The sequence below is a fragment of the Clinocottus analis genome, unplaced genomic scaffold (genome assembly GCF_023055335.1).
Source record: "Clinocottus analis isolate CAN_PGR_092001 unplaced genomic scaffold, fCliAna1.0.p SCAF_16, whole genome shotgun sequence".
In the NCBI taxonomy this organism is placed as follows: domain Eukaryota; kingdom Metazoa; phylum Chordata; class Actinopteri; order Perciformes; family Cottidae; genus Clinocottus; species Clinocottus analis.
In genome coordinates, this window is record NW_027175887.1 from 14,043,870 (window position 1) to 14,064,582 (window position 20,713).

General features: G+C 42.6%; 2 protein-coding genes across 4 annotated transcripts; both read left to right on the forward strand.

Annotated features, from left to right (window-relative positions):
- The first annotated feature begins 3,767 nt into the window (after window positions 1-3,767).
- Window positions 3,768-14,609, forward strand: icam3 (intercellular adhesion molecule 3). Of its 3 annotated transcripts, none has more exons than XM_068579409.1 (11): window positions 3,768-4,000; window positions 5,840-6,106; window positions 6,179-6,505; window positions 7,149-7,379; window positions 7,885-8,112; window positions 8,195-8,458; window positions 10,315-10,584; window positions 10,686-10,847; window positions 11,576-11,794; window positions 11,891-12,133; window positions 13,267-14,609. In XM_068579409.1, the coding sequence occupies exons 1-11, from the start codon at window positions 3,943-3,945 to the stop codon at window positions 13,467-13,469; spliced, it is 2,472 nt and encodes an 823-aa protein (XP_068435510.1). In that variant the 5' UTR covers window positions 3,768-3,942; the 3' UTR covers window positions 13,470-14,609. The 3 variants fall into 3 exon arrangements, with proteins under 3 accessions (XP_068435510.1, XP_068435512.1, XP_068435511.1); XM_068579410.1 differs by lacking the exon at window positions 3,768-4,000 and adding an exon at window positions 4,220-4,276; XM_068579411.1 differs by lacking the exon at window positions 10,315-10,584.
- A 1,273-nt stretch (window positions 14,610-15,882) lies between these two features.
- Window positions 15,883-19,458, forward strand: LOC137786832 (cell adhesion molecule 3-like). The gene is made up of 5 exons (XM_068578946.1): window positions 15,883-16,078; window positions 16,596-16,871; window positions 16,966-17,295; window positions 17,398-17,655; window positions 17,896-19,458. The coding sequence occupies exons 1-5, from the start codon at window positions 16,036-16,038 to the stop codon at window positions 18,051-18,053; spliced, it is 1,065 nt and encodes a 354-aa protein (XP_068435047.1). The 5' UTR covers window positions 15,883-16,035; the 3' UTR covers window positions 18,054-19,458.
- The last annotated feature ends 1,255 nt before the right edge of the window (window positions 19,459-20,713 follow it).

Sequence of the window (20,713 nt, forward strand, 5' to 3'; positions counted from 1 at the left end):
ACATGCGCATGTGCAGTCCACAAATGACCTGTGCTCAGTTTAAAAATCATGGGGAAGAATGCAAACCTTGGCAGGAAGATTGATCTTACTCAATGCCGTGGTATGTGGAGTCTTTGCTCTCAGTCGGTGCACTGAGGGGCCTGCATGGGAACCGATGATTTTACAATTTTAATAGAAAAGCAATAACCTTGTAACATTGAATTTGAAATTATAGTTTGAATTTTTTAAATTCTTTTTGCTAAACTTGGGAAGTCTTTTAGCATTAGAAACCAAATGAGCCGAGACTCGGCTGTTTGACTTAACATGCAGTTTTCCCAGCAGGTAAGATTAATATTACGCTGTGTGGAGGACAGAGCAATATCTGGAAAGACAATTTAGGACTCATGTCGATGCACCGTGACGCTGGCATTGTTTCCCTCGCACAAAATAAAGAAAAATGGCAGCCAAAAGGCCAACAGAGAGGAATCTCCGGAGACAGAGGGGCCTCTGTTGGACTCATGCATTTTCCATGATCGCGTTACAGTAAGCCTTGCTTCAGTGAGTAAATGGACAAACACTCATATTGTTGCGTGGTGAATGTGTTATTCTCTGGTTGAGCATTAAGCGCCGGCTCAGTTTTGTAACCGGGGGTGAGAAAAAAAGCATCTGGGTGTTCTCTAACAGCACAAGGTCACGTTATCAGCGTCCTGGCAGGTGATTAGTCTCCAGACGGATCTGGATCTTTTACATTCTCACAGGTATTTCCTCACAGGAAAAGGTTAAAGAGCTGAAGTCGTCGTGAGAGTCAATCAGACCCCTTGTTGTTTTGTAATACACTTGAGTCTGTCATCAGTGATACATTAGCTTTCCTCCGGTTATTTAAACATCTGGACACATTCATTTAATCTGTTTATATCTTTCAACTAACAAGACAAACAGATGAATGGAACAAAATTAACTTGGAAAAAGGGTTTATTTTGGTATTTTATTGTAGAAGTCGGCCTCCAGCTGCTGGTCTGACAGTTAAACATGAACCGTTTCATTTGTCATTAACTGTTATATGTTGTTAGTCTCTGTAGTTTACTTGTATCCCCTCTCTCACTGTTATTGAACCCCGTCATGTCCACCAAGAGCAAGTATGCAGCGCTGTTTACGAGGAAAGAGTGAAATCATTTTAGGGGCTTTTCATGAGAATCATATGGTTCTTTTTTTCCCTCTTTCTTTATCATCTTTCATTCCATCACTTCCAGTTTTTCTTTCGATATGTGCTGAGAATTTCCACTCTAACGTGACTCACAGCAGCGTTTACAGACCGGGTTTATGCCCCTGAACATGAATCAACGCTGTCGTTTCAAAAGAAGGGAATCCACTACAAGAGCTGCCATTTTTCTCACCATAAACTATTCGGTGACTCACTCGTGTAAATATCGGAGCGCAGCTAATCCGAATGAGCTGGAGAGGCGGCAGCGGCAGCCGCCGAGGCTCTCCGAGGTCTCATGTCGTTGGACATACAAAAAGAAAATGAAGCTGATAGTGATCACACACTTCCAGTTCTGCTTGGCAGCACTCTTTGTTTATTTTTTTTGAGTTCCTCCAGCTTAGTTGCCGGGGAACAACAACCCCTTGTGAAGAGATTAAAGCCGGCTATGGGAATGCATCCAGAAACAATTTATTGAAATCTGAATGTGGACCTCCTGAAGTTAAAGTGCATGTTTTGTGAATAGGGAGGGATTCAGCGACACGACTGGAATCTCAATGCTTGTTTTCTTAACTGAAGCTCCCTGTTTGTCTTTCATGGCCCCCCTGTGTTGAATATCTTCCTCCATCATCCCTTTCTGCTGCCTTCTAATGAACTGCTCAAACAACCTTTGACCCCAGCTGGATTAAAGACGCCTGACTGTGCGCAGCTGTGTGTTCTCAGCATTCTCACTTTACCTGTTTCTATCACACACACACACACACACACACACACACACACACACACACACACACACACACACTGTTCCGGCTCGGGGGAGGAAGTGAAGAAACAATGCGCTCTCAGCCACCTTTTGATTTTTATTGCTGGAGATTTGTTGACCGCAAACTCATCAACTCATTACGAGCTTTCCCCGCTTTCATCGGCGCATCATGGCGACATTTTTTCCCGTGTCAAAGAGCTCTGCGTCCTGCTTTTTGTGGAAAATCCCGCTGCTCCCCTGCAGGATGTGACTGCACGCCACTTAAAGAGTGGAAGTTCCACAGATTAGCCTCTTAGTGAAAGTGAAAGATGCCACACGGTTTACAGTAAACATGTTCATTCTATTACAAAGCCATTGTTATTGATACGTTTGAGGATCTTAATGAGAACATGTTTAATTTCTGACTCATTTTTGATAGAGATGAGCAAATATATGGTATTGCTATAAAAACAGTGTCAAATATAAAATCTGTGCTGGAGCTGCAAACAATCATCAATGTGTGTGTGTGTGTGTGTGTGTGTGTGTGTGTGTGTGTGTGTGTGTGTGTGTGTGTGTGTGTGTATGTGTGTGTGTGGGTGTGAATCTCTGGTGACCTTAAGAAGAAGCGTGGGCATAATGAATCCCTCCAACGTGAGCACACAACTGTTTGCTGAGCCTGATTGAGAAAAGAAGCATGAGACCATCATGTCTTCTGTCATCTGTTCTTTACTCATGAGACTTTTTTATTTACATTTTTCCTTCGCATGTTGGACCAAAACGCCCACATGTGCATGTACAAGTAGGAATGTTTATGCAGTAAATTGACGAAATAAAAGTACTCATATTGAAGCAACTCTCACAGTTACACATTGTGCATCAATAATGAATAAATAATCAATAAAGCAGGATAAAGCAGCATTAAAGCTGATATATAAGAGGCTTCATTCTCTCTCCTGTTTAAACTGTAGTGCATCGAACGTTATGACCTCATGATGGATACAAGTAAGTACAGTTTTAAACTGGGAAACTTGTAAAATCGCTGTATGACAATAAATTGTCTTTCAAAGCAATCGTATTGTGATGAAATCCTCAACTGAAGTATTGTTAAACACAATTAAATCATCTGAATTGATAATAAGGATCACTTCCTCATGAAGGCTACACCAGGCATCCAATAAGGGTTTACGCTAACACACAGTACAATTTGGTGATAACAAACTATTGTCTTAATCTGATTACTCTGCATTTATGTGCATGCACGTAAACAGAGTCAGGGCTTGACTTTTTTCTCTGTAGTTTTCACTTTAAAAATGTTTCTGTTCATTTTGTACTAAAGTTCTTCTTAAAGAAAACACATCCGTCTCACATGAGTGAGAAAAGAGTTGAGCTTTAATGAAAAGCCCGACTTTAATCCATGTCTTGATTCCTTTGAAGCCTACAGCCATTTTAAAATAGTAAAATATAATAAACTCTAAAACACGATTTAATGTAAATGTGCTAAAAACGTCACAACAGCAGATCCACCGGGCTATGTAACATCGGCTGACTCATGGATAACAGAAGAGGAAAAAAATCCCACACAAACTCAAACCACCAGCGACTGTACAGAGAGAGAGAGAGAGAGAGAGAGAGAGAGAGAGAGAGAGAGAGAGAGAGAGAGAGAGAGAGAGAGAGAGAGAGAGAGACAGAGAGAGAGAGAGACAGAGAGAGACAGAGAGAGAGAGAGACAGAGAGAGACAGAGAGAGAGAGAGAGAGAGAGAGAGAGAGAGAGAAGAGAGGGGGAGAGATACACACACACACACACACACACACACACACACACACAACAGATGGAGAGAGAGGAGAGGAAGAGAGACATAGAACAGAGAGGGACGGAGAGTGAGGGAGAGAGAGAGACAGAGTGTACCTCTCAGAGTGTGTTGGCTGTATTTCTCTCTCCTACTCGTCGGGTTTACTACGGACCCGGAGGAAGAAGCCGAGCAGAGCTGGAATAAACGACAGAGGGGACGTTGTTCAAATCCAATGAGTGAAGGCACTCCCTTTGTTGGACTCTTTGTGGGGTTCCTGCTCAGTGCGACAGGTAGGCCTGTATGATGTATATGTACTGTACATATATGTGCGTGTCTTGTTATTCAACAGAAACCTAAAGAGAATGTATGTGTGTAATATGCTGACATGTGAAAATGTTTAATCAAACCAGGAGTCAGGAAGAAAACAAAAAGCAGCAGGTGAAAAAAAGGTTGCATGTGTCAAGCGGTGCAGAACTTTGCAACAAGCGGAGCGGAGCAAGAACGGGTCTGTTAAGTCATTGTGCATGAAGAGAAAACAAACAAACAAACAAAGAAGTTTCTCCAAGGTGATAAGAAAATCATGCGTTTGAATCTGAGACACAGAATGATCTGTCAATACGTTTAAAGAGAACATTAAAACCCTTTGAGACCATCAGGGGGAACACAACAGTTTCTGTGATTAAAGCAGACCCCCTAATGAATGAACGGTGTTAGGTAACAGACATTTAAAGATCACTCACAACATAAGCCTTTTTATGTAACAGTGTTCCTCCGTTTACACGTAATGTTGAAATGACTTAAAGGAATTTGAGGATGAGAATATTTTTCACCTTAAGTGCAAAGATTAATTATTTAATTCATTTTCATCACATTGCTGGTTAAATTCCATAAACATTTTTTTTGTAAAATTTTTCAACTTTTGTGGGTATTTTGTGGTATTATGTCCCAGATAAATAAATAAAAAGTTACATTATTGTTGAAGCCATGTTTGACTGTTATTCATTTCCAGTCGTTTAAAATAAATTGGAACAAAATACTTAATTAATTTTGGCTTCTTGTCACATGTTGCTCAATCTAAAAAGTGAAAAATATATATTTTTTCCTTAGTGCACCACAAGATGTGTCCTCTGAAACATAGACACAATGCTTTAGAGGCTCCTCAACTCACCAGGAGAACATTATTATAATAGAGATGCAGGGTTTTACAAAGTGTTGCTTACTTGGAGTTAACCTTTTGAACTGTTCATTACATAACTACAGCGATGAATAAAACATTGTACTTTCAGCTCAGTCTCTATTTTGGAGAGTGCTAAGGACTCATTAGTCCAGCTTTGTCTTACAATGAACACATTTATTTCCAAAACTGTTCCAAGAAACGGGCCCAATACAACAGAGGTGATGTGGAGTTTAATTAAAGAAACAATCTTTACTCCATCAAGGACACCAAAGAAACACAATGTCTGTCGCCAACCTGCACAAACTGAAACATTTAGACTCTCTGAAGGTCGAACAAAGGGAGGAAAAGGACAAGTCAGTTGACCATGACACTGCAGAAACACATACATGTTATATTTCAAAGCAATCCAGGCACACTGAGTCTTTGACCCGAAGCCCCAAAGTGTCAGGGGCCCGCCACTTGCAAAATGTCACTCAAAGACACATGCACCAACCAGGAAGAGCCTTTAATATGACCACACAAAACAATAAAAGGACGACAAAGAAACACAACGAGACTACAAAGAGACTGAAACAACTACAAAAGGACATAAAACAGCCGCAACAAGACCTACAGAGACTCGAAAATACAATGAGATGAGGGACACAACCCTCAAAGAGACACACAATTACTACTATAGACACAGAGCAGCCACAAAGAGACACAAAACACAGAGGCAGAAATTAACCAAATAGACAAAACAACTATAAAGAGAAGCCAAACTACCTCACAGAGACACAAAATGACTATAAAGACCTATACACCAACACAGTGTGCTCTTTCATTTGTTTTAATTACCTTACTGGAGATAAACACAACCCCCAATTTGTATGACATCTTATGAAAAGTTATTATTAATTTGCCTGCAAATGAAACCCAATGAATTCTATGTGTCCCATCCCCCATGCTGCAGGTGTGCATGCCTCCTGTCCCATTGAGTTGAGCCCCCGCAGCGTCGTGGTGCGATATGGAGACTCGGTCTCAGTGAACTGCAGCACGTCGGAGAGCCAGATTGAAGGAATGGGCTGGGAGGCGGTCCAAGGAGGCATGAGCCTCGACAAGGTCAACCATCTGGCCTGGACCGTGGAGAACCTCACCGACTGGACGATCTCTCCCACATGCTTCCTCAACCTGTCCCCGGACGGGCAGTGCCAGAAGAAACCAACAGTTGTACTTTACAGTAGGTCCTGCTCATTTTGCAGAGGATCGGAATGATTTGACCGTGTCCTAATAACCTTCTCTTTTTCCCCAGCGTTCCCAGAGACCATCGGTATCAGCTCCAGCAGCGGATCACGTGGTGGGATGGATGAAGGGAAGGAATATAACTTCACCTGTCACATCCACAATATAGCTCCGGTTCAAAATCTCACTGTCATGTGGTACAAAGGAGATGCAATGATCGATAAAGAGACTTCTGACATTTCCAGTGTGACACCAGTGAATCACTTGTCTGTATTGAGCTTCAAACCGACCAGAAAAGACAACGGAGCCACGTTCAGATGCAAGGCACTTCTGGACCTGTCGCCAGAAGGACCTCAACTTATTGCATCTTCACAAGAGTTTAACATCACAGTTTACTGTAAGTATGTCATTCATGTGTGTACTCACTTGTCTGAAATGTACCCAAAGGCATTTAGAACGGTAGATTTCTGTAATGTTGGAGTTTAAATAAGAAAATGCGGATGCAGTTTTCACTCAAGCTGCAATTCAATTCAACTTTTTCAAAATAAATAGCAAGAATTATAATGATATTCATAATAATAGTCAACTTTACAGGGATATAAATAACTGATTCTGGAAAATATAACACACTTGATGAAACAAGATAAAACGATAAGCATTGTGTCAGTGATTTGTCAAGACCTAATACTAAATATTTGACAGTTTCAGTTTCTAAATTGTGAGGATTTCTTTGGGTGTCAGACGGTTGGTCGGACAAAACAAGACATTAGATGACGTCATATTGAGCTCTAGAAAATTATGAGTCATTCACTTATTTAAAAAATGTTTAAGAAACCAAACGATTAATCAATAAAATAATCACCAGATTACTTAATAATGAAATTATTGGTTAGTTGCAGTCCTAATTTTTTACTACACATGTTTTCCATGTGGTGCAGCAGTAAGTTATCAGCCTTATCTACTGCTGCTTTTTATCTACTTAATCAAATAAATACAAATAAACAGTAGTATGAATTGCTGCTGTGTTCGCTTCTGTTTAGTTGGACCAGAGTCTCGATGTTTTTCATTGGAACAACTGGAGATACTGGAAGGAGAGACGTTGGAGAATGCGTGCCATGTGACGGGACGTCCCAGCCCATCAGTCCGCTGGCTGAAAGCCAACCAGCCCACCGACCCGGCCGTCCCTCTGAAGAGGACGGATGCAGGCTGGTACACCGTTGAAGCCGAGGGCGCCGTCCTTATCCCGAAGGACCTGCTCGTTTATGTTTTGTGTGAGTGTCACATCAGCACAAACAAGAGCATGAAGACAAGCTCGACTCATAATTGTTGTCATATTGCCAGGATTTCTTCTGTCATCTTTTTTTGTATTATTAGTATTTTTAAAAATAGCTTCATGTGCAAACAGAGTGTGGCATATGAGGATGCTCCAGAAATTATTATGAATGGTGCAAGAAGTATTGAGAGCTTGATGCAAAACTACAAAATACAACTACATTACAAGTCAAATTCAGGCTTAAAAGCAGAGCTCAAATTATACATTTGTACCAATCGTTCCTTGTATCAAAACCCCAGTAGTCCTTTTGCAAAATGTTATTTTATTATATTTTTGGATTATTATAATGTATCTATTAATGTGTAAGTATAGTTTTGGGATCTGATTTACATACTGTTGAGTAGTTTAATCTGCAGATTAGAGGTGCAACAGTTGAACAAGTTATGTATTGCTGCTCCAGTGTAAGTCTGAAGTACAGAGTGTTTTTGTCTTCCTGCTCTCAGATGGACCAGAGTTAAAATGTCCAGACACTTACACAGCAATGGAGGACGCTCCTCACAACCTCTCCTGCAACGTGAGGGGCTATCCCAAACCTGAGATCATCTGGTACAAAGACGGCGAGGAGGTGGAACTGCCAGAGAACTTCACGAGAGACGACACAGGGCAGTACTTGATCACGGCCTCAACCGCTCTGTCGAGTGTCAACCACACAGTGGACATCAATGTCATATGTGGGTCATTTTAATCCTTAATATCTACTCTGAGCACGAGTCGTCTGCTTTTTCTCTGACGTGTTTTAACTGTTGTCTCTAGACCCACCATCACAGATAGTTGAGCTCGAGGACTCTGACGTTCCCGTCGGTTCTACCGTGCGGCTGAAGTGCTCCTCCATGGGCAACCCACGACCTCGATACTCATGGGATTATTACCAGGCCACCAATGTGGTGGTGGAAAATGAAGACGGAGTGTCCAGTCTGCACATCCACAACGCCACCGCCTACAACATGGGCTCCTACACATGTCACGCCTCGAACGACGGGGGAAATGTCTCGAAAACAGCCAGAGTCACAGTGAAAGGTAGGGGCGGTGTGCTCATCGGCACATATATTACATCATATATGTCCAACTGGAGGTATGCAGTGCTGTAGATTGTTGCTGAAATATGAGAGTATGTGAGATGTAAGTACATTTAAAAATGACCTGACTTCTATCACTCACTCTTATTACTTAATGCCATCACTGCATAATTATAATGTCCCCTCTCTGGGCATTAAAGTGGGGAGAATAAATTACCACAGATTGCCCTGCCACCAGAGGGGGCTCCTGTAATAATAGTATGGGGGCACTGGCCCCTGATTTGCCGCCCCCTGTCTGCCAATTTGTTGAACATATAACATGTAATGACAAAACAATAACAATAACAACAGTCCCAAGAGAGACAAAGCCCCTTCCTCATACCTGTACCGCTCAAAAACCACATTTTATAACATCTCTTGAATGGATTTATGTCAGTAATTTTGCAAAATTTCCATAGATTTACATCACAAATTGATACAGATAATCTTTCTAGTGGTATGAACACAATGGCACTTTTTAGATAAATTAAATAAATAGTCCTCTTTAGTTATAACCCTTACGGCCTATGTCTGAGAACATGTTTGTATATTGTCGGGAAGTATAACTTAAAGATGATGAAATATATATACATATATATATATACATATATATATATATATATATATATATATATATATATATATATATATATATATATATATATATATATATATATATTTAACGGGTATATTTAAGGGGTATTTCGTCATATAACGGGCCCTGGCCTGAAGTCTGACTTGAGTCCAACTGGCCCACCGACAGGTCCATTTATAGGCCCAGTGGGTGTGAGTGCTGGCCGGACCGTTGTGTGTGTGTGTGTGTGTGTGTGTGTGTGTGTGTGTGTGTGTGTGTGTGTGTGTGTGTGTCTGGAGGGGTGAGGGGGGGGGGGCGTTTCCTCCCCGGTGATGCAGAGCTCTGGCTGGGAGCTGTGCTGTGTGTGCAGTCGTAGCTTAGCTTTAGCCTTCCCTCAAAAAGTCAACAAGTCGTCCTATGAAGCAGCCGAGGAGAGGAAGGAAGGAAGCAGGAGGAACCTCAGAGGCGCTCGGTGGGACTGAAGGAGGTCGACAGCTGTCGCCCGCGGGACCAACTTTACTCTTCTCCAATGGACGAGTTGAACTCTCTGCGGCTGCTTTCAGTCCTTTTGACTTTTCTGCTGCCGTCGCTTTCCAGCGGGACAGCGCCGAGTAAGTTGAGAGGCTGCGTTGTTTTTCTTTTTGTGTGAGCCCGAAATGGCTCGTTGAGGCTCACAGACCGAGGAGGAACAAAGGTCTGCTTATGTCGCGTGCTGAGTGAGGATGAGGAGCAGCGTTTAAAGTAAAGTTTATTTAAGTTAAGAGGAAGTTCAGAATGTGTGGCGCTACAAGCGCTTTGAATGGACACACGTGTGGAAAATATGTCTCTGTTGGTCTGATTATTAGTCACCGTTGTGTCTATCTCATCCGATGTGTTTAGCCTCCTCACATCCTGAGTGTATTCTGGTTTTTGAATAAAAATAGGAGCCTATCTTTTTCAAGTTTGGGTTTACTGTGACTTGGGAATGGACTTTGTGGAATGTGACTCATTCAACTGATATTTTGATATTACATCTGAAGTCCAGCACAAAGAATGGTGGGCAGCAAGTGCAGACTTTCCTCAGGGAGGGGTGTATCCTTCCTGAGTCTTTTCCTGTTGCTTCCTGAGACGCAGCTTTTGTTCGCCATTTCCACCGCCACTTCACTCCAGCGCCCACTGGACCAGGAAATGTGTTAAGATCAGACGTTGTCGTCTGTGACTGTGATAACATTCCTGCCCCCTCTCTCTCTCTCTCCGTTCCTCAGGTGCCAGCCTCGAATGCCCCATCGAGATAAAACCAGACGGTATGGTGGTGCAGTATCAAAGCAGAGGCCTGCGCCAAGCGATATGCAAACCAACAACTGCCAACTCTACACATCTCAAGGAAATATACTGGCAGGTTGACCAGGGCGCCAAAACGGAGGGCATGCGTTGGTTTGTTGACACCGATAAGGACTGGGACCCAAAGCCCGTTTGCACAGCGACTTTTAACGTGATAGGAACATGCCAGAGGCCTTTAAACTTCACTCTCTACAGTATGCGTTCCTCGCTTTTGTACTCGTCGTCGTCATCATGTGCTTCTCCGATTTTTTTTGGGAACCATCCTGATTATTCTTTCCCCCTCCCATCTCTTCAGAAACACCAGACAGCGTCTCCATCCGTCCCGTGGGGGACTCGAGCTCGGTGGTGGAGCAGAGAGAGCTCCAGCTGCGGTGCGACATCACCGGCGTTGCTCCCGCGGCAAACGTCGCCGTGCGTTGGTTCCGAGGGAATGAAACCCTCGAGCCGCTCGTCAGAGGTGAGGGATTCTTCTTTTTCGCACCGGGTCGAACTCGTCTGTGAGGCCGAGGACATAGACCGGTGCTCAAAGCAATACGGCGTCATCAGATAGGAAACGAGTATCCAGCATCCAATGAAAGGAACACTGCTGGAAGACAAATTGGGCCACAAAGTGCATTCGTTGACAGGATGAAGTGTAGATGAGTTCATGTAAAGTGTGAACGTTTCAAGTTAACATGAATTGTGACCCTAATAATGTTAAGAAATGCATCATGATAAAAACTAGAAGGGCACTCTGAGAGCTCAGCAGACCTCCGCCAAGGCCAAATGATCCTTCTCAAAATAATAATTCAGAATTTTAAGTGTGTATCTGCGGCGTGATTTGGATCCGCTCTAGAATATAACGACTCTTCCTTTGCTCGGGCTTCACTCTGCTCCTTGTTTCATTAAATTGGGCCTGCTGTAGTTTTTTTCTGTAGTCTTGCTAAAAAACAAACAAACCGATCTAAAAATAAAACGTCCTTGGCGTTGGAGGTAAATAAGGAGAATTAAATATGTTTTAAATATGTAAATGAGGAATTACCTAAATGAAATTGACAGACGCAAATGGACAAAGGAGTAAAATATACCTCAATGTTTTCTTTCCATTAGTCTGACAGAAGAAAAAAACATCCCAACATTTCAAAATTGATCGGTGCGATAGTGACTTCTCTTAAGTGTGATCTACTTTCTGTTGTTTTCTTCCAGGCTCGCTGCGAGTGACCGGCTGCCAGCCTCAGAACGACTCAACCTGTGACCCCGGAGCCGTCCGGTCTCCGCTGAACGTGTCGTCCACCATCAGCATCACTCTGAACAAAACGGACAACGGAGTGGAGTTCAGATGTGAGGCTCAGTTGGATCTCGGTCCTCGGGGGCCGCAGACTCCTCCCAAGATGATGTCCAGTCCTTTCAACGTCACCGTCTACTGTGAGCTCACGCCTCTTATCTGCTGCTCAGTATCTCGTGAAGATAAGTGATGAAACATTGTGAAAGCGGCACTTATTCCGCTTTATTTCTCAACAGATAAGCCCACAATTAATACCACAAAGCTTCCGAAGACGATCCCCGTGTTCAATGGGTATCCGGAGGAGCTGGTCTGTGAAGCCGACGGCCACCCGGCTCCAAAGATCCAGTGGCTCTACGGCGCCGACAACGTTCCCCGCGGGTCCGGAGACACCATCTTCGTGTCCGAGGCCGGCGTCTACAACTGCACCGCCAGCAATCAGGTGGACTCCATCTACCATGAGGTCAATGTGATTTTAAAAGGTATGTACAAATGTAATGTAAAAAACCTTACAAAGTGCCCCAGTGGTGACAACATGTCTTATTAAATAAATAAAGACTCAGCTCGCCTTTATACAAACGGTTTAAGACATTTCACAGGTTTCTGTTGCTCAAAACTTTATTTTTATTTGTATCCGCAAAGTATAGATATAAAATTGTGCTCTGGGCAGCCTAAATATATTCGGAATAAAAAAAACATAATACTTTACCCAAGGAATTACCATTTGTTCATTAATTACTGACCCTGTGTTACCTTTTCAATTCTTGAAGAAAACTGTTCTTCTCATATTCCTCCACGTCGTACAAAGAATTAAAAAAACGGAGAAAAGTCTTGTTGAATTAAAATAAATGGGTGTCTTACACAACTCTACCTTTTGCCTTTTTATCTCGTTGTATGCTCACTACTTCACAACCAGGCGCCTCCTTTAATTCTCACTATTTAAAACGGCAGCAGACGGGAGCGTTCCTGTTTTTGGCAAAGATGGATCTGCTTTCGTTCATTCAAAGCGGCCCCTGGTTACTTCAATTCATGAAGACTTTTCTCTGTTTTTTGATTCTGTGAGAAAAACTAAATATTCTTCAATAATTCTCTGTGACATGGGGTCAGTAGTTGATGTTCAAATGTTCTCGGGTGAAGACCAACCGCTGCGAGGAGGCTTCTCTCCGTCACATCAGTGAGTCTCATAGTGGCGTCGTGCGATTTCTTTGAGCGGTTTGCGTACAAAGACCGAAACAAAAAGGCAGAAGGTCGCTGGAATGGTCGAAGGTTTTGGTAAGTTTTGTTGAAAAAGCTTCTTCTTTTCTGTTTTAATAACCTCTTATTAACCTAAAGGCTTCCATGTTTTCATGATACAAATACAATCAGCCTTCCTCTGACTGTCTGTAAGTCATACGTTAAAATTATAGGGAGATCCTTAGAAACCTTTTCATGGTTTTCTTTATTTTTTCTGCATCCAAATATTAAAGTGCATCCTCATTATCAAAATTTTAAAAAAAAATAGAATTTTAGGACTAAAGGTTTCCATAAATGTGATAAAGCATGACTTTTGTATTTCCACCTGTTTATTGTGACATTCTTAAACATTAACATGTTGCCTGTGTTGATTTCTTGACAGAGGACTACCTTCCCCTCATAGCTGGATTCGTGGCTGTCACAGTCATCGTCATCTCCATCATCTTCGTCTTCATCTTCTCGATCTACTACAAGAACACCAAGATGCGCCGTTACAGTCTTAAAAACCCCAAACTCGAGACCCCCAGTAGCAACGTGGCCCACAACGGCTGGGACATGCAGTTCCCTATGACCAAACTGTCTTAACAGGACGTCCGAGGTGAGCCGGGACGGATCGCTGACTACTCTGAATGAGCTGCATCTCTGACATCCTCGCGTCCATCGTCCCACAAGCTATAGTATTTTACCCTTCATGGAATAATGTTATTATGAGAATGAGGAAAACCTGGCTTAAGATGTACCATTTTATATTTACTACTGGATTTGATCTGTTTTCACTGGACAAAAAGAAGAAGAGGAGGAGGCGGGACTTAAACGTTGTCTCTGAAATGTCAGAGAAACTGTTTTAATATTTTTTTAATGAGCACAAAGACAATAGAGCGCTGCAAGTTCGATGAATCGTCATTTTGGCATTTCCAGTTCTCTCGTCTCGAAGTCACAATCTAAAGGTATTTTTATGTTTTGCGTTATACAATTTGTCAGTAAATACCACTCTAGCGAATTTTGAGGCTGTTTCACGTCATAAAATAATGCAGTTGCTAACAAGTAGCTGAAGTAAATGAGTCCTCCTTTAGCTCAGTGGCGGGAAGTCACGTGACCTTGAACAAACCATATGAGAATCATAAAAGTTTGTTTGCCACGGATTACATTTTTCTGCAATAACGGAAATGGAATGGAAACATGGCATTGGCTTTTTGAACCAGTGTGATGCTAACGGCAGCCCTCTATTAAATATGAATGTTTTTTATTTAATTGTGTGTTATGCCCCCTTGATATTCACTCAAACTCAGATCTCTGTATGTGATTAGCCAACATGAATCGCACATCGGTTACTTGTGCCTACTTGTCGTGGAGCCCTTCACTATTCTTTGCACTTCTGTCTGGGTGTGTGTGCTTTGGTGGGCCATATCCGGCCTTCTGGGACGAACGGTCTCGTCCCACAGTTGGCTGCTTTTGTGTGAAGGCCTTTCAGAACTGTGTATTCAAGAGGAAATTCTATGTAAATGCAAAATATTATTTATTTCATGAGAAACTGCAAAGATGGAACATTTGTGTTAAATGGACTGCAGACCGGTTGTAATCATTGCAACGTGTTGGACGTGTGAGGTTGAGTTGAAGTCCTATCCAGAATGTTGGGGACATGAATAAATTGTAACACATTTGTGAATACAGCTGTAAATATTTGAGACTGATGTAAAACTGTATTTTAATATTAAAAAAGTGACTTTTGAAACTGATTGCTTTGTTTATTTTTTAACCTTACAGCAGGCATGAATATATCTGATGTGTGTAAATGCTATATCAGATATGTGTTGCGTTTGCTTTCAGTCGTTTTGACTTTAAACAAAGTGTTTTTAAACAATAATAATACGCTGCAAGAGCTTATATCAAAAACTTCTTGACGGTAAATCCACATCAAAGCACAGACCTGTGGCCAAGCCCATAATTTAAATGTATTTCATTAAAGATTTATTTTATTTTGTGTTGACTTTTGCAGCAAATTGCATGTATTTTGGTTTCCTCTTAGTATATCGTGCTTATTGTATGCACCAAAAACATCAATGCAATAACTCTGAAAGATCAAAGCTGTCTGCTGGAAGGGAATCCTAGAAAAAAAAAGCAGGCGAAGTCCTAAAACAATGGGTCTGTTTGACAATTTGGTCAAACACACCAGATCAATCGTCCCATTCCGTGTGTTGTGACGCTCCTCCTCGGGAGGGTGCAGCTAACCGCTACCAGCGTGTATGCTGCTTTCAGGTGCCGTCGGAAATACGGAAATTACTCAATAACTTCTTTCTATTTGGGAAAGAGAGGAGTTGATACTTGAGTTGCTGACTTTCTACGCGTGGACAGTATGAATGCCCCGTGATACCCGGTGCTGAACGGGAACCGATAAGACGGTTGCAAATACCTGGAGTATCGATAAGGTCCGGAAGTTAACGGTTCTGCTATCGATACTTTATAAATTACAGCTGCTCTGTGTCTTAGCACGAGGGGTGGAGTCCACACGCGCGCCCACGCACGCACACACGTTGTTCAATACATAGTTATTAATAAAGGGAGCAGCTGTGCTGTAATAAGTTAATGGTGTAACTTATTACGACACAGACTTGTAGCTGCTTTAGTGTATGACAATAGTTCGTTATTTCAACATGTCTGCTGTTGCTCTTCAATAAATACTTCTTGTTAAATCGTGTTGATTTTTTTTAATGAATTGTCTTTTTTACCCTCACAAAATGTTCAAAATAAACCTATAAGCAATATCGATAACAGTACTAGTGTCTACACAATGATAACAATACCTCCCCGAATGGGGAGAACGGGAATCGTGACAGTAAAATTAATATTTAAACTCATTTCTTTTTCAGCGTATTTAAACTAAGCGAGCCAGTTGGCGGCTCCATTACGGCTTTTCCCCAAAATGTGTCCCTCCCCGTCTTCCCATGATTACTTCCGAGCAAACATCCTCCAGAGGCACGAGTTTCCGGGGAGCACGTTAACGCACCACAGTAACAGTAGCAGTCGGGACTTTCTAGGTCTTCAGGTGAAAGTAAAAGTAGCTGCGACGGAGCCTGAAGTTTGTCACTCGGACCATTTGTTTTTATTCTTCTGAAAGTCGTAAGGTGTTTCCGGTCGGCACACCGTCCACACCATGAGGTGGTTCTTCTTATTGAGCAGCGTGGTCTTGTGTGCAGGTAATTATTTCCTGTCGTGTCCGCTTTTCTTTTCATTTGTTTGCACGTGAAGTCACATTAATGGCTCTCCGCAGTCTGAACTCCTCAGCCGGGCTACGCCCTTTCTGGGATTCATGTTGCACATGATGGTTATCGGGTTGCTTTTATCACTGCCCGGGATCGAAATGTACTCATGTTTTCAAAGTGTTTGGACACTCGTATCGGCTAAATCATGATCACATAGAGCAGCACAAGACATGGATTTGTAATAAACAAGAAGACATATTTGCTTGTTATGAATTATCTTCATGCACAAGGAAGAACAACGTCCAAACATACAGGTTTACAATTAAAAACAACATGCATTTAGCTTTAGTTTTATATTTCTATTAATGTGTGTCATAACTGAGTTGCTGTTTTAACCAGTCAAAGTGTCCCAGGAGCTGTTACCGGGTCAAAATCCAATCCAACACTGATGTGTAAAACTGTTTTAAACCAGCTTCTTGTGCATCCGCTGTAACACACTCTGTGCTTCCAGGACAGCCTGTGAACTGGAACTGTCCGGTCCAGATGAAACCTCCGAGCGCCGTGGTGAGGTTCGGTGACTCCTTCTCGGTCAACTGCAGCTCACCATCGGACCAGATCGAGTCCATGGGCGTAGAGTCTATCTACGGCAGCGCAGGGGGTTCAACTGGCAACTCGTCTGTCCTCTTAAATGTAGAGTCCGTGACCGACTGGAAGTTCAGACCGATCTGCTTCCTAAATCACCTCCATCTTGGTCAGTGTTCAAAAGTCCTCCAAGTCATTGTGTACAGTAAGTATCCTTGACCTTGATCGGGCCACTCGCACGCTCCCGCTACAATGTGATCGGTCATCCCCTCTGATGGTGCACTTTATTGTGTGTGCAGAAACGCCAGACACGGTGTCCATGTCTTGGCCTGAAAGTCTAAAGGGCCCCCTGGTCGAGGGCGAAAGGTACAGCATCCAGTGTGACATTGTTAATGTCGCGCCGGTAAGAAACCTCTCTGTGCACTGGCACAAAGGAGACTCGGTCCTCTACACGGAGACGTTCGACGGGTCCAGTCAATCTCCAGTCAACGCGACGTCTGTCTTCAATCTGACGGCCCGAAGAGGAGATGACGAAACTCGAATCTGGTGTGAAGCACAGCTGGACTTACCGACCCCGGTACCCGATCTGCACGCGATCAAGTCGGAGTTCCATGACGTGATCGTCCTGTGTACGTTTTTAATGCCACCGGAATAAAATTTATTTAAAATTGGGCGTCTTTCGCCTGTCTCTGATTGCATATTCTTTATTTGTTATTTTTTCATGTCCTCAGACGCGCCAGCCTTCGTGGAGCCCAACAATGAGACGCTGGAGCTCTCTGCTGCCAGTAAACTTGTTTTAAATTGCACTGCTGCAGGAAAACCAACGCCGGCGTACAGCTGGCGCTCCCCATGGCCCGTACAACGGACCAATCACAAGGAGAATCAATCCGTGTTGGCCCCGTCCATTCAGCGTCCAGGCACCTATGAGTGCACAGCGTCTAACAGCCAGGGCTCCACGACCAAATACTTCACTGTCACTGAAGCTACAAGTAAGACGTGAAAGTCAAGCTCATCTTGTTCGGCTCCGTTATTGTCTCGCCGTGTTGATTATCCTATAACTCCTCCATTCTATTGTTTCCCCATCAGGTAGTCGCCCCGGAACCACTGCCGGGATATTAATGGCTGTGTTCTTATTCGTGATCGTTATTTTGGGATGTGTGGTCTATCACAAACAGAGCCGCTCTGAGCAGGAAGAGAGAAAGTAACAAAAACTCTCCCTCCTCCCACAGGGAGCCGCACAACCTTTGCGGCGTTGGTTGGAGCAGTTGCGTTGCTGGGAGTCGGGATCGTCGTTCTCGGTTTTCTTACTTTAACACCGGAGGGCACATTTTCTTTCAGCAAAGGCGGCTATCTCAAAGGACGACCCACCTCATCTGGACCCATATGAGGCTGACTTTTAGATTCAATTTTGCATGGCTTTACAGTGAAATTGGCTTTTATTTTTGTATGTTGGTGCTTTGATGAACATCTCTGAATCTTGTCTTTTAAAAAGCCTGAATGCACGATCTGCTCTGCATGGACTTCTGCTCATGTTAGGCCGCTGTTGCAAAATCACAATAATCAATATTGTTGTGTTGTCAAACGGTACATTTCAATTCTCTCAAGAAATCGTGTTATTCAGGTGATCGGAGAAGAGTTTTACCTTCACCGACTGTACATCTGTTACGCGTGCAGCAGGTCAGTAATCAGATTACTCCCTAGACCACAACCCTTATTGTGCAGCAGACCTTCAGACCTCAGGAAGGCTACGTTGTGTGGGGGTTTAGTCCGTCTCTAATTATTTTAATATATACATCTGTCAACCAAGACTCTTACCAAATTAAGTTCCTATAAAACTAAATTTCAATCTCAATTACCTTTTTGATGAAGACGTATTTTATCCCTGTTCAGTTTGAAACACTTTAAAACTCGTAGTTAATGTGATAAATTAAAGGGAAAAAACTTGACAACACTACTTGGTTAGGTTTAGTAAAAAACTTCATGGTTTAGCTTAAAATGCAAGAAGAAATATAACAAAACAAAACTTGATTGTATGGAATGTAACGCTTCTCCGGTACCGGTCGTAACCTCTCCTCTGCTGTCACAGCGATGTGAGCCAGTGCGACCGAACGAGCACCAAAGGGACGAGACGGGGATGCGATTTAAAAAGGGAAACCAAAACAAAGCTGAAGGAAGAATACAAATTGGATGTAAAGCCATAATAGGTCAGACCCAGTGGGGTCGTTCGTTCTTCTGCCCCCAAGTGGCCAAAAAGTGAATTGTTTGTGTCCTTGTCTGTTACTTTCTGATGATAGCTGATGACAGACATGATGGTGTTTTGTGACTGAAATTATAATCTAGTTACTTTATAATTTTCTCCATTTGCAAATCTCCAAAAGGCCAGATTTTTTAATCTACTCAGGAATGATTACATTTTTCACCACATACTTTACAGACACTACGATGCAGCGACGGTAATTACTTGAGAGTGCTTTGAACACTGCAGTGGGCTACACTACGATGATTTGCATTTGTTATTATTGTATGAACACATTTTGCGCAACCGATGTTCTGTACAAATTTCACCAGATTATCTTTTTTAAACATGCGCTGGTACAGCTTGAAATGTTGAATATCTTTTTGCACTGAAACAACTGATCATGTGACCATTCTGTGACGAGCCGACGATTTCTTATCAGTTTGGTCATCATGACGATGATTGAACGTGAGCCACTAAATCATGTGTCTGATGTACCAGTGAAACAAGTGCACAATGCTGATTTCCATTTGTAAACCTTTGTTATTGTGGAAGTGGAGACACTACAGATAAAAACATTGTTCTTCAAGACTTTTGAGCTGTTTTGCTTCCTTCACGCATCTTCTTTCAGACTATAAAACATCCACAATACACATTCAGCTGTTTATTTTACCACTTTGTTAATTTGCATCAGCAGATTTCTCCTAAATTTACTAAGTTACCATTACATAATGCCTCATTATTATATTTATATATAACAAGTCAGCATTAAACTGTAGATGTTTCATGGTGATATAGTTCATTATTTGACATAAATCATTCATAGCCAACGTGTTATTCTTAAAACATAAAGAAAATAGATGGTTTTAATGGTCCTGGATTGTATTTGATGGTTTATGGAGTGATACAAAGAGAAGTTTTACGTCTCTTTTAGTCAGATATCTGCTCCACTGACCTCAAGTGTCTCCCTTTTAATTGAGAAAGTGTTTTAAAGGCAACACATAATTAAAGTGTTCATGTATTTTCTGGATGCACTACACAAAATTAAGTCAACGTCTCTGTCAGTGATCATCCTCAAGCAGAATACTGATGGAGGCGCTCAAACCAGCGTCTTTCATCCATGTTTCACTGCCACCTTTTGTCAACCGCTTGGACCTCTCTCTCTCTCTCTCTCTCTCTCTCTCTCTCTCTCTCTCTCCATCTCTTTTTCCATCCCTCTCTCTACTCCTCTCTCTCTGCCCCTCCCTTTTACTCTATTTTGCTCTCCCTCTCTTTCTCTCCTTTCCCCTTTTCCTCTCCCTCTCTCTCTTCCTCTCCCTTCCCTCGCTCTGCCCTCTCTGTCCTCTCTCTCTGCCCCTCCCTCTTACTATATCTCTCACTCTTTTCCCCTCCCTAACTCCCCATACTCTCCCCCCTCTCTCTCTTTTCTCCTCTCTCCCCCTCTCCCTTCCTCTCTTTCTCTCCCTTCCCTCACTCTGCCCTCCCTGCCCTCCCTGTCCTCTCTCTCTCTCTCTCTCTCTCTCTCTCTCTCCCTCTCTCAACCTGCCTTACATTACACCGTGCTGAGGCTGCCATACTAATTAGTAGTGCACTAAGTGAATGTAAAGGGGAGCGTTTGTTATCCGGCCCTTCGTTGCCAATAAGCCTTTTTTCCCCTCCTGAACTCATGTTCTTTATGTTCAGTCCGTCATTCCCACTGACGCCTTCGCCAGAAAGCTTCAGTATGCTCCGACTGTGTTGCCATAACAACCTGGCAGAGTGGATATTGCTCAATTGGTCATGGAGTTAAATAAAAGTATGTTTTATCACAG